The following is a 22,466-nucleotide window of genomic DNA, read 5'->3' on the forward strand; positions in this document are numbered from 1 at the left end:
GAATCTTTTACGCAACCGTAAGAAGCTCAAAGGTACAAAAATGCATAGAGTTCCACTCTTCATCGATCGATTCTAAAGCTGTACGAAATTACTGTAAAAAAGGAGCGATTAATCGTCCAGTTCGATGGAACTTTGGTGTAAGAAGGGAACATGTAGCTGTCCTTGTCGCGCAATATCGCGTTCCTCGTCTACGACCACTTACTCGATATGCTGCCATCTATCGAACTCGGTTCGAATCGCGAAGAAGTAACAGGAACATAGAACGTGCGAAGAGGTATCTCGCCTCTTGTTGGACAAGGAGCGCGCTACTGTGCGACAAGGACAGACTTATGCCGTGTGAAAGACAAGTTCTTGTCTGCGAACAAACTAGGATTGCCATCTATCCCGGCACACTCCAACTTCGTGTTCCAGCTTCGTCACACAGATGGCAGAACGTGGTTTGTCCGTAGACAAGGAGTGCGATATTGCGCGACATGGACAGACATCTCCCTCTAATCCGGCTAATGTTCGCTAATTACTATCTATCCGAGAAATATTCGTGTACTTTTGAAGTCGTCGAATAATTAAGGATCGTTTGACAGATTTGGAGACGTACGTCTGTACTTATCGCGCGGTGGTGCGCTCCTTGTCTAACAGAAGGTAAGATACCTCCTCGCACATTGTATGCTCTTGTTCCTTTCTCGCAGTTCCAACCGGATCCGATAGATGACGATCCTAGTCGTAAGCAAGGACCGCGTTACTGTGGGACAAGGACAGACAGACGTCTGCTTCTATTTCATCGAATTTTGGATAATTATTCTTTTTTTGAGAAAAATTGGTGCAGTCCTGGAAGTAGAATAAAGCGTAGACGCCGGAAGTGTAGACGTGGAATATTCTCAAATAGTTGTGCGGTGGAGCGGAAGAGTTGTGTTAGACAAGGAGCGCGATAGTGCGCGCGCGACAAAGACAACAGTAGCAGTTGGTTCCACCTTTTTCGTTCTAAATTACAATGATAATTTTAATCTTGTAACTGGTACTTGATATTTATTTCAAAATGCGTGATATATAATAAAAATGTGTAATATGTAATATATAATAAAATAAATAAAAAGAAGCCAACCAAGTGTTCAACATTGCTTAACATTAGCAGTCGAACGGGAACGTTTAAAGAGAGTAATTTCTGTGTAAATTTCTGTCCCTCCTTATGACTCTACTCTCTAACTTAAGATTTATCTAGCCTAATGCCTTCGTGTTAAATATTATCACCTAAATTTGGTACTCGCATATCTGTTTAATTATTTTGTTCTGATTTTAATTTTACACGAAGGTCTGTTAAAACCTGCTTTGTGTAAAAACATTCTCAATGTGTTTCGCCCTTTGCACCGTGCATACTAGATTTGAATACATCAAAAAAGAATCCCTTGATCTAATATTTCTCTGGTATGCTTTTCGTTTATGGCGAAATATTTCTACTTATTTAGCGCTAGAGGGCAGTGCTGTTTCGAGATTACGCTTGCGTACAATAAAATTGCCCGATATTGTCGTTTCCTTTTCCGCTTGGATCTGCTAAAGGTTCGTTCGAATTTTATATTTTACTTTAATACCCGTAATATCTAGATTAATCCTTGAAAACGAAGTTGTTTTTGCAATTGCTCTGAAATCGATGCTCTTTAACGATATAATTTATTATCATATGAACGAACCTTCCTGCTAAGAAACGAATATATATTTCAGAAGCAAAATGGTACAGCGACTAACCTACCGACGTCGATTGTCATACAATACAAAGAGTAACAGGAGACGCGTGTAAGTATCTGGTTTCTTTAAAATATAACTAGTGTATTATTGCATTAGACACGTTATTGTATTATATTTACGTTGTTAAAAATTTCCTATAGAACTTGGAAGAATATAAACATTTGATCATTTGAGGTTATGTTTTGGTTTACTTTTACACGTGAAATTCACATGTGCCCTATTTAAAGTCGCATAATAGTGTTTTCGTCGAATATAAAATAACATTTTCCTTTAATTATACGCTACTTTAATCGGTTCATTAAAAACAAAATATTTCACTACGCGACGAGTAGATAGTGTTTCACTGTCAAATTGCGTCTGAGAAATAGTGACAGTATTGTAAATTTACAGTGTGCGTACTCCTGGAGGAAAATTAGTATATCAATATCTTAAGAAACCCAAGAAGATACCAAGATGCGGTCAATGCAAAGACAAATTGAGGGGTATTCAACCAGCCAGACCTATGGAAAGGTCACGAATGTGCAGACGAAAAAAGACTGTCAAACGTGTATATGGTGGTGTTCTTTGTCACAAATGCGTCAAAGAAAGGTATAATTCGATTTCCTTTATTTACGTGAGATAACTATCTGAACTATTCGTTATTCTTCTGGACCTTTGTTTGTAGAATCGTTCGTGCTTTCCTCATTGAAGAACAGAAGATTGTCATAAAGGTGATGAAAACACATGCGTTTGCAAAATTGAAGAAAGCAGAAAAATAATTTTTCTTTTTAATAATTAAATAAAATATATTTAAAAGGACAATGTGGCGCGAATTATTTTCTTATAACTATAACAGTTACTTCGCATCAGCGCTTTTTTCTTTTCTTTTGCTTACCATATATTGATACATGTGTATTTACGTAGTTGTAAAACATTATAGTTTGAAGAGTCTATCGTCGATCGAGACTATCGACTATCAATATCAAATGTTTCAAAATTCTTTCAAAATTTAAAGCATAAAGGTATACGATATATTGCCATTACTCGTTTCATCATTCGTCTACGTATTACTTATACACGATCTTTTTCTTAATTACAAAATATACCCTGTTCTGTTTTCTATTCTTACGATTAAAGATCTTTGGAAGAAAATAATTTGAATTTTATCATCAGTAAACGAAATGTAATCGATATAAAAGAAGTAAAACTGTGGAGTGTATGAGCAAGGAACTTGTTGAAAGACACATAGCAAATGAAGAAAGAAACCAGTTCCTCGTGTATCGACTGAATCGGTTGTACCTATTTCCTCTTCGAAAAAGAGGCAAGGGCCTGGATTCTCGAAAATGGTTTCGCGAAGGTAGTTCGGAACACTGACGAAGAGGAGCTTCCCAAAGATCATCCTTCCATGATGCTAAAAGCAGAGTGTAATCCCCTCTCCAATCGAGAGCAATTCTTGCTTTAAATTTCAAAGTTGCAGGAGCTTCGAAACCCGTTCGGAACATGCAATTTTTTGACCATATACCCGCTTCGTTTCTTATACGTTTAAGTTCTTTCGTAGTTCCTTCGCAACTGGTCGATACCATATTGCTAAGAGGTATTAATAAACTTTCGAGAATTCGTAATTCTAATTCAGTCGTTCCAGAAGGTAAGGTGTTATCTTTCTGGATCTGAAAAGCATCAACGGTGGATTCCTGTTTCTGAATCTTCATCTTTTGCCTTCGTTTCGATTCCAATATGTTCGATTCTTCTGTATCTTGAAATAAATGACGATAAACGTTCAACTTTAGATTTTTCTGAATTCTTTCCAAATCTTCCGTATTGAGTGTCTTTACGTTTGAGTTTTTAACATCTCGTCTTTGTCGAACAGCACGTTGAACGTAAGTTCCTGCCGCGTTAATCGAATACAACGAATTGGAACATGCGGAATCACCATAATAATTCCAACGCGCGAACCACCTGCTATTATCGGAATAAATCCGAAAGAATCTCTTAGACCAAAATCCTCCATCGATGCTTTCACATCTAACACTTAACCAAAGACCGCCGATCACTGCTGGAAGTGGTGGTGCTTGATGAAATAAAGGTGGACTGTACTCCGTTGCGCGATATACACTTCCACAAATCGGACAGTCAGTAGCCTGCGATATTAAAAACATTCTGATTAAAGTTATTAGATAAATTGCGTTATCGATAAGTAAACTGCGGATATCTGTGTAAAATTCATATTTTTATAAATTCAATTAAAGGAATGGAAGCTAAGAACACAAGAGAACTGCTTTATGCCATTCCTTGTCTATCGATAAAGCATACTTGCCGTATCGGCGCGTAGCAAGGATGTAGATTGCAAACGTTTCGGCTTTTGTTGTGTTTTCTGAGAACGGGCATTTCGAGCAACTCCACCAAGTAATAGTTCGATCCTTTCACGCATCTTACTTTTACCGATCGCTTCGCTCTTCGTAACGATATTGGGTCTTTTTATTTCAACTCGGAGTACATTTAATTCCGAGAAATCGATTTCGAACGATTCCAAACAATTCATCGTATGCTGTTTTTTCGGCCGTAATAGACGACTTTGAAGAGAATTATAATTCAAATCGTACATATTTAAGTCTGTGGGTGATGAAAAATTCATGGATCGTTCGTAAATGAGTTGCGCTAGATAAGGACGCCACTTTGTTTCGGTGCCGCCGCAACTTGCGTTCATGATACGTCCAAATTTATGAGCAACCTGATAATTTAATTTAAAAGTATAAAAACTCTGTGTCGCTTGATCTTGCATCCTGCAACATCGAAAGAACACTTCATCTACCTACCTGTCTATTAAGTGGTATCAAGTAAACCGAATCCAATTGTATGCTAGTTTCCGTAGCACCAGGAATTGCGATAGATGGGGATAAAATCTTAACGGAACCGCGTGCTACGACAGTATACGTTGCGATGCTGCATGACTCTTCGTCGTAATGATATTGTAATAGAAGAAACGAGTCGTTCTTAAAAAAATTATACTTCCTTATGATATATTTTGGACCAGCTCGTATTTCACACCTGAAGAAACAATAATGTCGATATTGATGTCGAAAACATTCGTAATAAATTCAAGATGCAGCCAAGTTTATCCCTTTCTGGATGAATTTTTTGTGAAATAATGAATATAATAATATGAACGATAAAACGCTCAAACTCCAAATAATTAAATTTAATTTAATTTTTTAAATGAGATATGCAGTCCCATTTGCAATAAGATGCTACGTTCTGACAGATCTCAATAATGTTAAAGAAATTACAATTAGACTATGGGTGTTAATGTGTTTATGAGGAATTTAAAGATATAAAAATGCACAAAACGTATATGATAAATTAAAATATACGAGGTATTATAATATGCGTAACCATTTTAAAAGTTATCGTAATGGTATGTATTATCCCATTGATTCCGAAAGGGCAAAAAGTATTATAGAAATATTTACTCGTGGGATATCCACGTCGAATGCAGTCTAGATGGTGTATTATCGGTAACAGCTGCTTTGTCATCGGAATCAATTCTTTTCATCATCATTTCGCAATTATCATCCTCCGTCTCGGATTCTAGAGAAACTGTATAATCGAACCCTAAGAATAAAGAGAACGTAGAGCAAAAGATCAAATGATTTCAAAGCTTTCAACGATCCTGACAAAATTATAATCTCGTGAGAAAGAAAATGTGAAGGAGACGATAAAATTTTATGTTCTGCCGCATTTACGTTTCCACACCCGTCTTTTTCTGTCTTTTCGATTGGTATTCCAATCGGATCGACAGTGAGATACGATGAACTTCGTGATGTTATGCAGCTGCCCAAGGTACGCGTATCAATCAGAAGTAGAAGAATGTTAAATAAATTTTAAAAAAGATCTCAATATAAGAGTTGATCTCGTTATGATAAATGATAAAATTAATCGTTGGAATAACACCATCTATGAAATATGCTTCAATTAACTTACCCATAAACAGGCATAAAAAAGGAACAGTGATCAACGGTTGCATTCTTGATCACAGCGAAAGTTTACAGGATAAGATATTTTATTTATCAGCGAAAATAAATTTTGCTGAGATGGAAATTTTTTTACACCAACCTAGACAAAAATATGAATAAATTATACTCTTATTTTAAAAATTATACTAATCTGCTAAAAAATTGCTTTGTTATCTTAAAACTCCTTCTGAATGATCTGGACGAACTCAAGTATTGTTCAAGTCACCCTCAATATATATAGCTTTATCCCTTCCCGACCTTCTTCGTCCAACTGAGTAGTGGACATAAGTGGTAGATGTATCTACTATCTACAATGTTAAGCATTTAATTTGCATTTACGTTTTGAAAGAAAAATTGAATTTAAATTGGTCGAGTTTAATTCGAGTAGCACTGATAAGATTCTTAATTATCAAATATTTCTCTGCCTATGATAGTATTTAAAAAAAAAAAGATTTCTCTGTAGTATATTTATCCTTTTCCTTATCCAGTTTTCAAAATAATATTAATGATAGTTGATAATTAATCGCGCCGATTAAACTTTATTTAAAAATGATAGGATTTAATAAAATTCCAATACATCTTGCAAAAGTGTTTTAGGAATCTTCTACTTAAATACTTTGTTGAAAGAATTAAAAACGATATAAGTAATTCATATGAATCATTATTTTTTAAATTAAGAACTGAACATAGTACGTGTTTCAGAATACGGGGGCGTTGTATTTTGCTTGCTAGAGATGGCAGAACAAACTAACCTATTTGGATTTCACAACTTATTTCTATAATAACAATTGAATTCTATTATTTTATCATTCGAGTGAAAATATTTTAATATAAAATTAAAAATTGAGATTATTGAAAAAATATATTCAGTGTCATTAATGAAGATGTCGAAACTTCAGAACCAAACGTTAATTACAAGTGAAATGTATGCCATTTCGTTTTGAGTCTTCGAGCACGTGATTAAAAAAAAATTGTTTTAATAAGTTCGAGATGGCAAAACTTTTTTCGTATTATACGCTATGTCCGCTTATCGATCAACAAAATTTGTTAGGTGTTGAAAGAGATTCGGATAGCGGGTGTGCAATCGTAACATTAGGGAGAAATATTGTAATTCGGTATAAGGTAAATTATTATATTAATAACATTTGTTTATATTACAATCAATGTTTGCTGTTAACTATAAGTGATATAATGCGTTTTACAGCTACAGGATTTAAAACAATTGAGTAGTTGGACCAGTAAAGATCGACTAACGACGCAAGTTATTTATGATGAAACAACATGTCAGTATGCTGCGGTATTTAATGAAAAAAAAATACGTCTTTGGACTGCCGAAGAAACAGATTTAAATAGCATCAAAGGCTATAAGTTTCAGTCTCCTTTGCATACCATTGTTACATGCGAAGACTGTCCACCTGTATTGGTACGCAAGGACGGAGCTAGTGCTTCACTAGAAACAGCTATACAAAACAGAAAATCTTGGTCCAAAGAAGGATTATTAAACGTCAATGAAAAAATTTTAGATTGTTATTTGATCCGTGCTGGTGACAAAATAAGTTTGTGTATGTTAACTGAAATTGAAGGAACTTATAACTGTGTTATAGTTAAACTTAACAATGATACCTATTCTGAAGAAACAAATTGTGTCAAAAGATTGGAGTTGAAGCGAAGATCGGAAGAGTTAGTTGGTCATGCTGTATTGCAAGCTAAAAACAAAGCTTGTCTTCTAACATTGTGTAAGTGTAAATGTTGTTCTTAGATCTTTAATCCCTTTTAAAATTATGCGTATTTTATATTTATTTTCTGCTTTCAGGGTCGCATGGTAGATTGTATAGTCACCCTTTAATGGAAACAAACAACGAAGCTGCTTTAAGTACATTAATTGGTATTATCAATAACATTAATACCAAACATCCAGTAGTTATGACATCTCTAAATGAGGCAACTGTGGCAGTTTATGGGGCTGATGTTTCTGAAGAGGGGGCTGTGTTAATGATTTATAATGTACAATTTAAACTGATACAAGCTGCTCAAAAATTAAAATTGTATACAAAAGATGCAAAGCTGTGGAAAATCGAGGACAAGTTGTTGCTTGCTGCTAATAAACATTTAGCGATTGCTCCTTATCATCTTGCTCCTCAAAAAATAGCAACTTTGCTTGGATCATCTTTGAATTTCAGAAACGATGATGAGAATACAGATAATAATGAGATTGTTGTAATACAAGAATCAACAGTAGCACAATGGGAAAAGAACGGATCAACTATTATTAAACAACCAATGCAAAAGCTTTCAAAAAAGCTTTCTAAACAAATATCGTCTTATATACACGAAGGATTGAGCGATGCCGCGATACAAGAAATATTGATTCCGGAGTTAATCGAGTCGAAAAATGTTGAAGCAATTATATGGTGTTTGAATAATTTGAAAGATTTACCAGAAAAGTTACTAATCGACCTCTTAATATTTTCGTTAAGAAATCCTGATGAAACGTTTTTACCTTTACAAAATGGCACAACCGATGATTTCTCAACTGTCAGAAACCCACATTCAAGAAATGATTTTCTTGATAAAATTTTTAGTCTTACTTATTCCGACATTTCTTTGTCGTCTTATCTTAGGAGCGGTTTAAATTTTGATGAAATACTTCGATTATTGCAATATTTAATACAAAAATTGGACACTCAAGATTTTTGTCATGATGTTATACAACAACCAACTGACAAACAATTATATGAATGGTCTAGTCTTTTGTTAGAGTCTCATTATCAACATTACGTGTTATCACGAGATCCAGAAGTTTCGGTGCTACTTAATAAACTCAGTTATATTTTAGACGACCATGTAAGTTCACACAAAATAGTGTAATTGCTTTAATAATTGTTCAATAAGTATTCTGTCTTCTTTATTGACCTTCGTTAATTCATTTTCAAAATTTCTTTGCAGTTGCAAGTATTCAAGGATATGGAAAATATGAGGCCCATTTTAAAAAGAACGATTAGTGGCAAGTCATCGAAATCATTACAAAAAAATCGTAACAAGTTTTATACGATAGAAGAAATAAAACTCTATTAAAATACAAAGTTTCCATTCATAATTTACACGTACATATGCAAACATTTTTAACATTGATAGTTTCTTTCATCACCATTGATATGTAAATGAAATTGTAAAATATTTTCATATATAAATATGTATATATAAACGACAAATTTAATAACACATACGCCGTTAAAACATATAAAAAGTAAAACTGGAAATAAAGAATTTTTATTTTTATTCATATCTACAGAGTTACACAGTTACTGAAATAAAATGCACATGGATATTAAATATCTCGTGCCGATTGGGATTGGTAACTTTCATATATCTTAATCTCAATCTTCACAATTTTGGAAAGAACTGGTATCAATTTCGTGTCATTTGTGTCTTCGGACGAAAAGCTACTAAGTTTATTTTAATTCATCAAGATATGGTACAGTTTTCAAATTACCAAGGGAAGCTATAGATAATTTTCCTTTGACAAGTTTGTCAGCCACCTGGAAAATATTTGTTGTTAATGTAACAAGTACAGTTGAAGAATATAAAAAACGTATTATAACCTGCAAATAAAAATTATATTATTGATATACGCACAGTTTTAACATCAGACGTGGAAACTTTGTCAATGGCATTAGCTATTGATACTGGTGAGGAGACTTGCCCTTTAAGCAGAGCTTGTTGTTGCATACTTTCCAATAAACAAAGTGCATTATCAGCTGCATCCAAAACTTCAGTTTTTAATATATTTTTACCACGAGCAACCTCACTTTCAGATATTTTTAAAGATTTCAACCATTCGACAGCTTCTTTTGTCAACTATAGTAACGTGAAAATTAATATTAAAATAATATTTATTATAATTATAAAATTCTGTACCACTTACAGATCCTACTACATTGGATGTTGAACATAATACAACACCGAAAAGTCCTGAATCAGTATAGCTAGCATTAAAGGTTGATAAGCCAAATGGCTCTGATCCTGCAATACTCGAAAGTTGTTTCTGTAACGAACTTGGACTACATCCCCACTTAACTCTCGGTCCGTTACCGGATGCTCTTTGCAGTATTGCACATGCTAAAGCTTCTTTCTCATTTTTTAACGATACACCTTCTACAGCTATTGCTACACTAGTTAAACTTGATGTAGTTTCTTTACGAACTTCTCCAGCATAATATTTGGTTGGTTCATTTGCATTATCTGCTGATTCAACACTTAAATTTGATCCCAAAGCACTAAGTTCTGCTAATGAAACACCAGTGCCAACAACTGCGCATCTAGGTGCAGTACACCAAGTATTGACAAAATGTAATAGCTTTAAATAAAAAATAGAATATACTTGAGCAATAAGGACATGTCATTATTTGTCAAAGTTATTTTATGATAATTGTACTTACACCTTCCGAATTAATTTTGCCTACTTGATGTTCTGGAGAAAATAGAGAATATCCAAGTCCACTACGATAAGCTGCTTTATGCAATAATTCAATTACCAAAGCTGCATCAGATAAGGAACCAAGTTCATATTTTAATCGAGGCAACTGATCCTGTACTTCCCATGGTTTAAAGATCTGCTTAGTAGCAGCACATTCTAGATATTGAAGAGTATCTGCCCTATTGATAAAAAGGAAGTGGTATATAGTGAAAGGTTTATTTTAACGCTAATAACAAAGCAACATAAAAGAAACTTTACAGATTGTCTCTAGTGATCTGCAATGTGTACGCTATACTTTCACGATCAAGAGTGGTTATTAAATTTCCACCATGTTGTTGAATATTCCTTGTTATGGCAAAAGCACTTGAAACAGAGGTACCTAATCCTGCAGCTATCCGCAAATGATGTGCTGTACCTTGTGTATCATAAGTTTCATTTCTTGATCCAGCTCTATACATTAAATACTCATATAACGAAAGAAATATTACAATCAACATATGTGAACAATTTTTTTAGATTTCAAATACCTGAAAACAATGGACACCTGTGCAATTGGAGAATTGTTATCATAAGCAGCAACAGTAACTTTATTGTTTAAAACTTTAATTTCAGGAGTTGCTGCAGAAGAACTTGGTGCGGTTGCTGCAACTGCATAATGTCTGACCTAATACATAATAAAATTTGTTTTTAATCTTAATAAACAGTTACCTTAATGTTTCTAAATCTCTTTAATAGAAGATTTCGAAGTTTTAGAAGAGTAAACCATTCTCAAAATGTACTTATAGTTAAAGAAGGCTGTTGTAAAAATGACCATTGAAAAGTTATAAGAGGGAAAAAAATTGAAGTTTAATTACAAAAAGAAGATTTTAGTTTTTTTTATAGTTTTAACTATTTAATATAGTTAATTAATAGCTTGGCCTATGTAACCAGTACGACAGAAATTGACATTCAGAACAGTATCAAGTCGTTTACATAACAGCTAAATGACTGATCTTATTTTAATGAATAAGAAACGACGTCAATTAACAATTAAAAGATAGAGAAAAGAGAATTATTATTACCGCAGGACTACGTAGCAAAGAAGACCGCATAACTGAGCTAACCATCTCCTCGTTTCCAGAAAACCTCTCTTTAAGAGGATAATATGAAATGGTACTGCTGAACTACAAGACTATAGATCGCAGTCAGCATATACCAGCTAACATATAGTTTCGTCAAGTGGGAACAACTCCTGTGATATCAATCGGTGTCGCTATGTTCAGCGAGCGCAGAATGCGCGTCAATTTAAATTATTTTAAATGAAAATACGATGATCAAATGAGGATAATAAATAATACTATAACTTTTCTTCTTTTCTACATAGTTATTCTTATTATGATAATAGATACAAGAAGGAAATATAACTTTCGTTGTGATATTATTTTTATGGTTTATTCTATTAATTTTGCTTGCCATATTAAGAAATCCGATACAAATGTATTCCGTGTCATATTTGTACTCGTGAACATTGTTGTTTAAAGTTTTGTGTACTTGTAGCTAGTAGTATATAAATACACGAAGAAGGGAAGAAATTGTTATTTTCTTGGCTACTTCTGTTGTTCCTTATTTGAAAGGGAAGGAATAATATAAAATGTGTTAATACTAATTAAAAGCGAACAGGAAGCCCTAAATTGCAAAAACGCAATATACAATATAAAAGAAAAAAATATCAATGGTATTAATAAAAACATAAATAATTGATCGAAATTTACTTCTGAGATTAAAAACTTATAGTTGTATTATATAAAAAAGAAAAACGTGCAACGAACACACATCTATCCAATTATGTACATACTTGCATATATATATATATATATATATATATATATATATGTATATATACGCAAACACTTACACACACACATACATACACATACGCTTGCATACATCATACATACATACATACAATTGTATATTTATACCTATCATTAATACTACGAGTATTTTTATTTAATACAAAATAATCGGTGCGTTTATATTAAAACTGTACATATAGTGATAAACGTCCTTATTGATTTGGCACAGAGGTTGCACGATTTCTTATTCTTTGGTACTGGCAAACGATTCGTAAAGAAGATTTGAAAAAGCTGTAAACTACTTGTATGTGTGTGTGTGTATATGCATCTTAATATATATATGTACTCTGTAAATAAGTTTGATTGGTATCGTTACCAATCTTAATCAATGCTTATATTTATTTTAACAACATTTCAAAGATGAAAGAGTGTATTTTATGCAAATGAAATAATCGTTGCAATTTTTACGGTATCGACATTTGCAATGCCCAGGATATTATAATAATAACTAATATTACCTTAACATGAATGTAATATGACTAGAACAAAAATGAACGTTTAAGTGTCATTATCACCATGTATAAATACACTTATAACTATCGTTAGGCAACTTGATTGATTTATTTCGCGGATTGTGATTTATCACAACTGATCAAAATCACAATTCACAATGTTTCCCGAGAGGTAAAAATTTTCACGTGCATTAATAATATCGCAGCTCTTCGTTCACTCCTTTATCCGATTATTTTCTTACCTTTGCATACGACAACCTGACTATGAATTCTTAATCTAAATTTAAAAACAAGAACGATGGTAGGAGAGACAACGTCGACGTCGTTGACTAATCGTCCGAAAAATACTGTTGCAAAAATTTATGGCAGCTACCGTTACATGTTACAAGTGTTAGAAATACTTTCTTGTCGATGAACAAGAAGTAGAAGAATATATATGTTGAAAGTTAAGTAACATTTTATGTGAAGTAGCAATTACCCCAAAAAATCTACCACCAGTTAACGAAAAGTATGATTACTATGTTCAAATTTTACATGATTATATGTATAAAAGAACATATGTAGTATAAATATATGTATGATCTGAGAAACTGAGAAGCTAATCTTTTTCTTCTAATCATGCATTGTACTTCTAATCGCAGAACGAATTTCTACAATTTTGTTCATAAATAGTTTAAAAAAATAAAGTTCACTCCAAAAATAATAGATACATGTCATTTTTTACTATACACTTTTACGATAATCACGTTCGACCGGTTGACTAATCCGACCATGTGCTTTAAACCACTCAAAAACTAGACAATCTAACATAACTGATTTTATTATATTTGTGCGCATCTCTGTTCCAGAGTTGTACTTTAATTTGAATGGTAAAGTTCTAGAAGTTTTTACTGTATCTAACGTTGACTTGAGTCCATTATTATATGTGTGCAAGAAAGGTCAAATAAAGTTTCGACATTCAATAATTGGTCTCCGTCGTTTCTTATCTATGAGGGGCATTTAACAAGTTCCCGTACGTGGCGTCTGAGTTACCAACCAACGTATAACTCGTTCAAAGTAATCCTATGTTTGCCGCCGGAATTAATCTGTGACAGCTTCTTGCATTTTGGCGGCCGAGGAAAATTGATCTGCGATCATTTCAAGCTTTTTCAAACTTCCTCCAAGGGATAAAAGACACGAAGTTCACACGTAGAAGAGACCAAAATGGGTGCTTTAGAATTTTCCACTTCCTGTTCCGCAATTTATACCGAACATTTCCTAGGTGAGGATGAACTTTATCATGGAGAAGCACACCGTTGTTCAACTTTCTAAGACGTTTGATCTTGATCTGTCTGTGAAGCTTGCCTATGGTTTTGTAATACGTTACAACATTGATAGTCTGGTCATGTTCCAGTAACTAAAACTTAGATATTACTCATGTCTATGTTGCGTATGGTGTGAAAACGACGCCACGAATGGAAACTTTTTGAATGATCCTCATAATTTAATATATAATTTAATATATAAAAGAATTTCACTTCGACTAGTTCACGGTCTTGAATTTTTATGATTCTGTGTAGAGAAAACGGAAACGAAACAGATTTAATATTATCTCGGAATATTGACATATATACCTTAGTGATATAGCATATTCTTTGATTATTTACGATTGAAATAGTTTTATAGCAAAAATTATATTGGAAAAGTTACTCGGTGGGTATTTTAAAATGTTAGGTAAAGGTACTGAAATTCTCTGTATTAGTTAATAGTAACCGGAATAATGATGGTATCCTGGTCTTGGTGGATGATACGCAGCAGGACTTACAGGATAACTTGGATTGTACCCTGACAAGGAAGGTGGTGGAGGAGGAGAAGGTAGAATTCGCCCATCAACCGAGTCAGGTACAATATGTGGATTGCCAGAACCTGCGGGTTGAGGACTCGTTATTACCCGAGCACCGGATCCGTGTAAGTGATGTGGTCTTGAAAGAGTGAGATCTACAGTGTGACGTCCACCTGGTGTAAGATCTAAACTTACAACCCTGAGAACATCGCTATGAGGGTAGGGTGGAGGAGGAGGTGGAGGTGGTGGTGGCGGTGGAGGCGGTGGTGGAGGAGGAGGAGCTGGGGGAGGCGGTGGTGGTGGAGGAGGGGGCGGCGGTGGCGGTGGTGGAGGTGGTGGCGGTGGAGGAACTACTGCCGCTGAAGAACCAGATGTCACCTGAGAAGATACAGGAAGAGGAGTAGGTGATATCGAATAGCTTCCAGTCCTGCTAAGATCAACACTTTGTCTTTCTGCAATTTCGTACAGATGATGATGATGATACCGTGCATTTTGTATCTGTACACCAAAAGTATGATGAAATCCTCTAGCAGACATATCCAAGCCCTGAAGCTCCCCGTTTAGAACAAGAGGCTCAAAGCTAGTTCTTTCTCTAGCGAACTCTTGGTCGAGAGAATCATATTTATATGATGTTGATAGATCCAACTGCATTGATTTCTCTTTCACGGAGAGACTGAGATTTTGCACAACTGAATCACCTTCATCACTAGATAAATTGTCCGCGGATACCTGATGATGATGATGGTGATGGTGGTGGTGATGGTGATGGTGCACGTCTTGATATCGGGGGTTTGGTGTTCCTGAAGGTGATACCAAGTCCTCTTGTTGAATATGTATATAACCGTTCGGCGAAGAAACACGTGGTATTTCTTCGTGATGTAAATACTGATCAATGTTATGTGTTCTTGGTGTACCGATGTAATCAACGGGCCGATGCAGTTGATAATCGACGTGTAAATGCGTGGGTGGTGTGTTTCGGCTATCTGGTGTAGGTGCAGGAGATATCAGTTCTTCTTGTTGTTGTATATAGGACTCTAAATGGTTTGGTGATCTCTGAGGTAATGGAGATTGTAGCTGACTGGATATTGAATAAAGATTTGTGTCGCGATCATTATCATCCAATATTGGACTAGTTACTGCTCCTATATCCCGCTCAGCAGCATCAAGGGCAGCTTCAACTAACAAGCTAGCATTCGCACTTTCGGTTCTTCTATAAACACTAAGTCCCAATTTAGCATTTTCTATAATATCTTGAGTCATATTATCTTGTCTTCTGGTATTGTTTGTCGATGATGATACTTTCTCATCAATTTCCTTCCGAGTATCTTCAAACTCGTAAGAATTTCCGGTAACAACACTTGTTGATAAATGAGGTATAGTATTAGATACCACTGTTACATCTGAGGAAATTGGAGGATTGAATTCACCAAGCCATTTTTTACTTCCTTTACTTTGTAATCTGGAAGTACTATATAGATCTGTTTCTGTGCGCACACCTTCTACTGTCGATTCCAAACTGCTTGACATTGACGCACCCATCGGAAGCGAAGACGTTGTAATTCGTGAATTATGTTCTATTTTATACTTGGATGTGGGACTTGTACCAAACTCGATTATACTCGAATGTGTAGAAATACTTGGCGTTTCAATTTTCAAGTCATTTTTGCTATCATCCACAGATATTTTATTATCGCTTTCTTGCTGAAATCATAAATTATAAAACGAATATTGTGATTCGAAACGATTTGATCTTACGAAAATGTATAAGACAAGATATATTTTAATGAAGAACAAACCTGAGAAGTTTTTCTACTAGGTCGCGGTGTTTTTCCACGACCAACATCTTCGACGAGTCCACCGCTATATGCATCAAAGGTATAGGCAACAGATCGTTCGATTTTTGGCATCATTTCTTCTGTAAGACCATGTACTTTTTTGTAATGAAATTGTAAACATTGTTTAGTCGTAAAAGCTGCTTTGCAACCATTTTCTTTACACCTGCAATTAAAAAAAAAAAAACAAGCACTCAGTATCGTATTTACTAAAGAAATACGAAATGAATTATCTACAGGAATATTGCGATCCTACTTGAATGGTTTTACTCCACTGTGTGTTAACATATGTATTTTGAGATTACTCTTATTTTGGAACATTTTTCCACATCGATCACAAGTCGCGGCACCAACTACGTCTTTATGATGAACTTCTTTCATATGACGTTGAAGAGCAGCACGAGATCCCAGAAGTTTCAGACATAATTTACATTGAAACTCCCGGAGCACCTCAGACATATCTAAACATTCATTTAAATTGAAAATAATCTTTATTGATAGATTTACATGCTGTACAAATGCTTACCGTTATGCATTCGTTTGATGTGCACTTTTAATTTTTGCGGCTGACAAAATTTACGACCACAAAAATCGCATAATGGCCTTGAACGTTGAGGATTTTGAGCACATCCATAAGTACGATGCATTTCAAGGTAATTCAAACGTAAAAAGAATTTTTTGCAATATTGACATTGATATGCACCTCGACCTGCGTGTAATTCCGCTGCGTGTTTCATAATATTATCCTTACCCAAAACAGCAGCTCCACATACCTAAAAATATGGAATAAATCCATATATCTATACATTTGTTCAAAAATACAAAATGCGAAACAGTCGATATAAAGCGTAATTCAAATGTCATCTACCTTACAATGATATTTTCTTATGGTTAAACTATAATTCGTGTCATGAAAAATGCAGCAATGTAACCGATAGTATATTGGATGGGCAAAATTTAAATTACATCCTCCACAATCTGGATAAATCAAAATAAAGTTAAACAAATGATATTCCTTGCTTATACTTAATTTATATTTTGAAAAGATGATACTATACTCGTTTTGTCTACTTTATTCTTCCGCGTCCATGCAGAAGATTGAGAGTCTGTCCAATACGTCAGCTCCATTCCTGACATAATATTCTGTGTAGTAACAAGGTGTAGTTCTCCCTGTTTTGTTATTACAGCTACGCTTCTTTCCTCTTTTGTTTCAGCAGGCCTAATATAACGAATCCAATTACTTTTTAATGGATTAGTAGTACTTATATACGAGGCTTTACCATCATTATCTATCTAAAAAAAGATGAAAGAAGAACAATATTGTTTTATTATTGGAACATTTTAAGGATATATGTGTAATGATTAAAATAAATATAGTTTATACATACAAAAATAAAAAATATTGCATTGATTTTACCTCCCAAATGTGTCTCATGGGAAAATCATCAGGAATGTCCATTTCCCTAACTGGTTGTCCAACAAGAGGACCCAGTTTAACATGCATTGGAACAGAATTTTTTGCATATATACCAAGCCCATGTTCTGAATTGGTAATTTTTAATTCAAAACATTCAGGTAGAGAGTCTCTAGCATATAATGGTCGATCTAAATCTACAGTTAATTGCTTTTCCTCTTTCTGAGTTTTCATTTTAGTTTTACATTGTTCAGTTAATAAAGATTCATCATCTGATTCATTATTATCTTCTGTTATCTTTCCATATCCTTCAGACATAGGATCATCTGATTTTATAGCCTTTGAAACTTCCGTATTTTCTTTATGTTTATTTAACCAGCTTTCATATGATATAGAATCTGAAATAGCATATTGAGGTGTTATTAATGGGCAGGCATCTTGTAAGTGACGATTATTACATTCTTGGCAGAGCTTTATTTTAATGGCTAATCTCTGTGGCTCAGACATTAGGCTTTCAACATTTGTTTCATTTTGAAGCTTTTCAATTGTAATTGGAGTTGTACCATCTATTGTAGAACAAGCATTTTTATCTTCTTGCACAATTATTCCGTCTTGCGGTGCTTTCCGCACATCGTGATGTTTACGATTTTTATGTTCATTAGTGTGTTTGTGCCTTTTTCTCCTATGTTTATGTACAAAATCATCTACGATGTCCTCAGATGAATCTTCTTTTACATTTTCATCGTCGTCTTCGTCAGCATCATATTTCAATCGTTTTCGTTTCTTTTTCAATTTTCGATCTTCTATTTCTTGATCTGTATTTATGTTGATATTTGAACAACTAGAATTTGTATTGACATATACCATACCGCTTGGGCTGTTCTTGTCATCTTTTGTCTCACTAGATTGAACGTGAGAAACTATGGTGGATGTTGAATCTGTTACATTTGAGATTTGTTCTACTACATTTTCACCTACACTCTTAGCAACTGATGATGTTGCTAAACAATTAGACCTTGATTGCTCATTTTTGTCACCAACCATCATAATTCTTTCCACATCAACATCTCCAATATCATGATAAAGTACATTTTTGTTAATATTTACATTTGCTATATATTCTATGCTATCTATGTGTTCAGTCTTTGACATAACAGATTCAGCTGTCTTCGTACTAACACGAAGATTGTTTTTTAAATTTGACTTTGACTCTACTTCGCTAGCTAACCTGGAGTTGTCTTTTTTAAAGGAAATTTGTTCCTCATCTCCTGATGTTATATCACTAGAAGATCGTTTAATAGATTCTAGTGGCGAAACAATACTTTCAGTTTTAAAACGCCTTTTTCTTTTCCGTTTATCTTTATGATGTTTAGCTTTATTCTTATGATGCTTAGATCTTGAGCTACGCCGGACATGTACATCAGTATCATTGGACAATTTTGTTTGTGCTGTATCAACAGGAAGAGATTCAGATTCTACAACTGTGCCACTGCTTTGTTTCCTTAAACTTCGACGTACAAATTCTCTTGTATCTTCTATAAAATCTTCAGTCTGCATCGATTCTGTTTTGCTCTTTTTATCCTGATCCATTTCCTTTTCCTCTTCTCCATTACACTTAAGGTTGTGTCTATTAAACAAAAATATGCAGTTGAATGCACTGTAAAATATAGATATAAAGGAAGTGTTAAGTCACAATAGTGTCTCACAAAAGTTAGAAAGTGGGAATCAATTTAAGACAGAAAACGTTCAATGGTTACTAGTATTTTTATAAATATTAAGTGAAAATTAATTTACCTGAACATATTTCGTATTTGGAGTTAAATAAAATAGACATTTCTTCTGTATCGGTCGATCCGTGTTCTCAAAGAAAATCAAAATCAATGAAAATCAGTGTAATCGATAAAATTGACGACTATATTTTTAACGAATAAAAAATTATCGATTATTTTCACCCCTCTGACAGCAACCCCACAAGATGGCGATTCGAGGGAAAATTTGGACACGATAGAGGGGAAGTCCCGCTTTCGAGTGATACGTATGTTTAAGTATCGATTAAAACGGTTTTTATGGCACAGAACAAAATATTTTATAACGTCGGTCTAAATAAATTTTGATTGAAAACTAAGAAAGAGGTACATTTAATCTGTCACAAGCATCTATCTGGAATCCTACCTGGAAACAGATTCAGCAAGATCCAGCAAGTAAACTGCAACATCTTCATCCGTTGACAGACCTAAGCGTTTTTTAAGAGAAAGCCAACGTTTGCCGTTGGTAAGACCAATCCGGACGCTTAGAAAGTGTTTCGTTTTTGGTTCTGATGTGGTTCCAAGATTATTGCTTTTATGATAAGAACTTCTCGTTAACCCCGACTCTCTCACATGTCTAGTACTTTTCTTCGGCATAACTACATCGTAGATCTGCCGGTATTAAAGCGGCGAACTTGAAGCTACCGCGGAGGTCGCGCACCGATATTATCCTATCCTCTTTATGCTCACCGCCTGACCATCGCCGCCCACTCCACCCTTTCCGCCCACCCTAGTCACTCGCCACCCCGGCAATCACCCATCCACTAACACTCGCTAAATTTCTATTTCACTCTCTCTATTCTTTCGCTAGTCTACTTTCCTTCTCCATACCCCTTGTACCCCGTGACCACGATCTTCCTCTTTTATCGATCCTGTCGTTGCGCTTCATCACTGCAAACTTACACGCGTTCGATGTATGAACGCGTACTTACATGAGAATGCATGTATGTGAATATGCATGCACGATTGTGTACATTCCTGTGTTAGATGCATATAAATTTATATATAGTATACACACAGATAATACAAATATGTAACTTACGTTTTGTTTATATAATCATATATATGTAATTGTATGTGTATCGTGTATGATGAGTATATACATTTGTTCGTCTTCCTTATTAATTAGATGATTTTTTCTTATTTTACAATATTTAAATCAAATTTCTTGTTTATTAGTTTCATATTTATTCTGTTCCATAATTATGATTATAATGTTTGCAATTAATTGAACAATTTAAATATATATATATAATAAGCTATAACATAAACAATGTAAATTATGTTTGAATGCACGTACAATAAGGCGTAAGGTTGTATTCCATAATTCATATTAATATGATAAGAAAGAATATACATATATGTACACGTGAATATTTTATAAATAATTTTTCAATTTACTCATTCTTATAACTGGTTCGATCAGTAAACGAACGATTTCTCTGGAATGCTGCTTCTTCTATTTGTTATATACGTACTTATCATATACGTTTCTTTTCTTGCATAGTTCACTATTTTCGTGTACGTGTTTAAAAAGGCTAATTATTCGTAATTATTTATCACGATATCTCGCATTTACCTAATGCTGCTAATGCTTAAATGCTTCAATTTACAACGAATAAATATCGACTGAAACAATACCTTTAAATCGAATATTTATGTATATCGAGTACTCTATAATCGATATCTCGTTTCGATATATGAAAATTCGATTAATCGATATCGGTAAAAAAGAATTAGCGCTGTATACATTTAAGAGTATAGTCTATACAACCATACCAGCTCATAGATACACATATTCATACTTGTTCAGCATTCGGGAATTGTGTTACGTTTGGTTCGGAGGAATTGTCACAGAGAAATGTCACGACAAGCAATTAAAGCGATAAATTGGACTGCTCTCGCTGAGCGAGTTCCAGAAGCTGAAAAAGCTGCTTTGGCCGCTTTTAAATCGAAGTCTGATAAATATTTACAACGGTTAGTAAAATTCATAAGATCATTCCATTATTCGATCATTTATCCTGTTATATAATATTTCCACATGTTCCTATTAAATCCTTACTTTAGATTGGTCGAGTGATTTAAAAATGTACTATTCTCCTGTTATATAGAAATTAATGAAATTGTAGTTCTTTCCTATTAAATTTTTGTATGAGTAAGTCTAGGTAAACTGACCTAACCTTGTTAGTACTGATTTCAAAATAGCGATAAGTATATTACAGTAATAACTTGTTAGAAAATTGATTCAAACATAATAAACGAAAGAGTTGTGCCATTTAAAATAATCACTTTATACCAATGTAAATAAATTATTATATTTGTATAAAATATAGCATATTCAAATAGATATAAGACAATAAAAAAATATATTTATATAATATATATTTTATAGTATGATGGCTAATCCAGAAGCTCTACCAAAAATTGATTGGGCATATTATAAAAAAGTTATTGTGACTCCGGGTTTAGTAGATAGATTTCAAAAAGAATATGAATCATTATCAGTGCCATATCCAGCTGATAATTATACAGCAGAAATTGAAGCTGCAAAGAGTGAAACCGTAATAATATATTTCTGTTTATTTTATATTTTATATCCTAAATTGAATTTTATAAATAGTGTTAAACATGTTACAGGCTAAGAAAATAGAAAGTTTCATTCAAGAAGTAAATGTTAACATTGAAGAATTACGTAAAGGTTTGGATGAGCTAAACAATATGATACCGTTCTCAGAGATGACTATGGATGATTATGTTGATTTGAAACCAGATGGATGTATGCAACCAGATAAATTTACAACTTGGCCTCATGACGAGGCATCTCAAGAACATAGCACTAATAATGAAGATTCAAAAGGAAGTGGTCATTAAATTTAACTTGAAATGTATTATAGTTCTGTTGTAATATTCATCATAGCTTCTCCATTGAGCTATTAACAATGTATACTATTAAACAATTCATACAAAAATTTAGTAAGGTTCTGATACTAAAGTTATAAAATATTAAATACGTTGAAAGCATAATTTTGTTCATTATAATCGA

The 22,466-nt window shown here is 33.8% G+C and overlaps 6 protein-coding genes across 8 annotated transcripts; 3 read left to right on the forward strand and 3 right to left on the reverse strand.

Moving 5' to 3' along the window:
* The first annotated feature begins 1,457 nt into the window (after positions 1-1,457).
* LOC117205578 (60S ribosomal protein L34-like) lies at positions 1,458-2,532 on the forward strand. Its single transcript, XM_033444143.1, has 4 exons — positions 1,458-1,551; positions 1,714-1,785; positions 2,128-2,325; positions 2,402-2,532. Exons 2-4 carry the CDS (start codon positions 1,721-1,723, stop codon positions 2,493-2,495), a joined length of 357 nt encoding a protein of 118 aa, XP_033300034.1. The 5' UTR covers positions 1,458-1,551; positions 1,714-1,720; the 3' UTR covers positions 2,496-2,532.
* Positions 2,511-6,081, reverse strand: LOC117205574 (protein APCDD1-like). The gene is made up of 5 exons (XM_033444128.1): positions 5,695-6,081; positions 5,184-5,325; positions 4,530-4,761; positions 4,031-4,444; positions 2,511-3,854 (listed from the first exon to the last, which is right to left on the reverse strand). The coding sequence occupies exons 1-5, from the start codon at positions 5,735-5,737 to the stop codon at positions 2,886-2,888; spliced, it is 1,800 nt and encodes a 599-aa protein (XP_033300019.1). The 5' UTR covers positions 5,738-6,081; the 3' UTR covers positions 2,511-2,885.
* A 358-nt stretch (positions 6,082-6,439) lies between these two features.
* Positions 6,440-9,153, forward strand: LOC117204250 (nucleolar protein 11). The gene is made up of 4 exons (XM_033441466.1): positions 6,440-6,848; positions 6,931-7,462; positions 7,540-8,570; positions 8,673-9,153. The coding sequence occupies exons 1-4, from the start codon at positions 6,717-6,719 to the stop codon at positions 8,799-8,801; spliced, it is 1,824 nt and encodes a 607-aa protein (XP_033297357.1). The 5' UTR covers positions 6,440-6,716; the 3' UTR covers positions 8,802-9,153.
* On the reverse strand, positions 8,981-11,419 carry LOC117204253 (cytochrome b-c1 complex subunit 2, mitochondrial). Its single transcript, XM_033441476.1, has 7 exons — positions 11,265-11,419; positions 10,731-10,867; positions 10,462-10,653; positions 10,166-10,382; positions 9,652-10,083; positions 9,363-9,584; positions 8,981-9,265 (listed from the first exon to the last, which is right to left on the reverse strand). The coding sequence occupies exons 1-7, from the start codon at positions 11,307-11,309 to the stop codon at positions 9,179-9,181; spliced, it is 1,332 nt and encodes a 443-aa protein (XP_033297367.1). The 5' UTR covers positions 11,310-11,419; the 3' UTR covers positions 8,981-9,178.
* A 1,095-nt stretch (positions 11,420-12,514) lies between these two features.
* LOC117204201 lies at positions 12,515-20,605 on the reverse strand. Of its 3 annotated transcripts, none has more exons than XM_033441407.1 (9): positions 19,791-19,930; positions 19,413-19,478; positions 17,622-19,245; positions 17,263-17,497; positions 17,073-17,182; positions 16,731-16,977; positions 16,461-16,665; positions 16,169-16,370; positions 12,515-16,073 (listed from the first exon to the last, which is right to left on the reverse strand). In XM_033441407.1, exons 2-9 carry the CDS (start codon positions 19,418-19,420, stop codon positions 14,292-14,294), a joined length of 4,413 nt encoding a protein of 1,470 aa, XP_033297298.1. In that variant the 5' UTR covers positions 19,421-19,478; positions 19,791-19,930; the 3' UTR covers positions 12,515-14,291. The 3 variants fall into 3 exon arrangements, with proteins under 3 accessions (XP_033297298.1, XP_033297289.1, XP_033297282.1); XM_033441398.1 differs by having other exon boundaries at positions 17,622-19,275; XM_033441391.1 differs by lacking the exon at positions 19,413-19,478 and having other exon boundaries at positions 19,791-20,605.
* Positions 20,606-21,192: 587 nt separating this feature from the next.
* On the forward strand, positions 21,193-22,462 carry LOC117204265 (ATP synthase subunit d, mitochondrial-like). The gene is made up of 3 exons (XM_033441517.1): positions 21,193-21,400; positions 21,816-21,984; positions 22,061-22,462. The coding sequence occupies exons 1-3, from the start codon at positions 21,285-21,287 to the stop codon at positions 22,292-22,294; spliced, it is 519 nt and encodes a 172-aa protein (XP_033297408.1). The 5' UTR covers positions 21,193-21,284; the 3' UTR covers positions 22,295-22,462.
* Positions 22,463-22,466: the final 4 nt, after the last annotated feature.

Source organism: Bombus bifarius, unplaced genomic scaffold (genome assembly GCF_011952205.1).
Source record: "Bombus bifarius isolate JDL3187 unplaced genomic scaffold, Bbif_JDL3187 scf7180000007966, whole genome shotgun sequence".
In the NCBI taxonomy this organism is placed as follows: domain Eukaryota; kingdom Metazoa; phylum Arthropoda; class Insecta; order Hymenoptera; family Apidae; genus Bombus; species Bombus bifarius.

Bases quoted from the DNA above. Each gene is read 5' to 3' on its own strand.
- LOC117205578 (XM_033444143.1), top strand. From the start codon at position 1,721: ATGGTACAGCGACTAACCTACCGACGTCGATTGTCATACAATACAAAG. The intron at 1,786-2,127 runs GTAAGTATCTGG...GTAAATTTACAG, and splicing joins AAGAGTAACAGGAGACGCGT to TGTGCGTACTCCTGGAGGAA. The intron at 2,326-2,401 runs GTATAATTCGAT...CTTTGTTTGTAG, and splicing joins CACAAATGCGTCAAAGAAAG to AATCGTTCGTGCTTTCCTCA.
- LOC117205574 (XM_033444128.1), bottom strand. From the start codon at position 5,737: ATGCAACCGTTGATCACTGTTCCTTTTTTATGCCTGTTTATGG. The intron at 4,762-5,183 runs GTAAATATTTCT...TTGTTTCTTCAG, and splicing joins TCGACGTGGATATCCCACGA to GTGTGAAATACGAGCTGGTC. The intron at 3,855-4,030 runs GCAAGTATGCTT...TTAATATCGCAG, and splicing joins CCTTGCTACGCGCCGATACG to GCTACTGACTGTCCGATTTG.
- LOC117204250 (XM_033441466.1), top strand. From the start codon at position 6,717: ATGGCAAAACTTTTTTCGTATTATACGCTATGTCCGCTTATCGATCAA. The intron at 7,463-7,539 runs GTAAGTGTAAAT...TTCTGCTTTCAG, and splicing joins AGCTTGTCTTCTAACATTGT to GGTCGCATGGTAGATTGTAT. The intron at 8,571-8,672 runs GTAAGTTCACAC...ATTTCTTTGCAG, and splicing joins GTTATATTTTAGACGACCAT to TTGCAAGTATTCAAGGATAT.
- LOC117204253 (XM_033441476.1), bottom strand. From the start codon at position 11,309: ATGGTTAGCTCAGTTATGCGGTCTTCTTTGCTACGTAGTCCTGCG. The intron at 10,868-11,264 runs GTAATAATAATT...ATTATGTATTAG, and splicing joins CTTTGCTACGTAGTCCTGCG to GTCAGACATTATGCAGTTGC. The intron at 10,383-10,461 runs GTAAAGTTTCTT...TTTTATCAATAG, and splicing joins CAGATCACTAGAGACAATCT to GGCAGATACTCTTCAATATC.
- LOC117204201 (XM_033441391.1), bottom strand. From the start codon at position 20,020: ATGCCGAAGAAAAGTACTAGACATGTGAGAGAGTCGGGGTTAACGAGA. The intron at 17,498-17,621 runs GTAAAATCAATG...ATCTTTTTTTAG, and splicing joins CCATGAGACACATTTGGGAG to ATAGATAATGATGGTAAAGC. The intron at 16,666-16,730 runs GTAAGCATTTGT...ATGAATGTTTAG, and splicing joins CATCAAACGAATGCATAACG to ATATGTCTGAGGTGCTCCGG.
- LOC117204265 (XM_033441517.1), top strand. From the start codon at position 21,285: ATGTCACGACAAGCAATTAAAGCGATAAATTGGACTGCTCTCGCTGAG. The intron at 21,401-21,815 runs GTTAGTAAAATT...TATATTTTATAG, and splicing joins TCTGATAAATATTTACAACG to TATGATGGCTAATCCAGAAG. The intron at 21,985-22,060 runs GTAATAATATAT...AACATGTTACAG, and splicing joins AAGCTGCAAAGAGTGAAACC to GCTAAGAAAATAGAAAGTTT.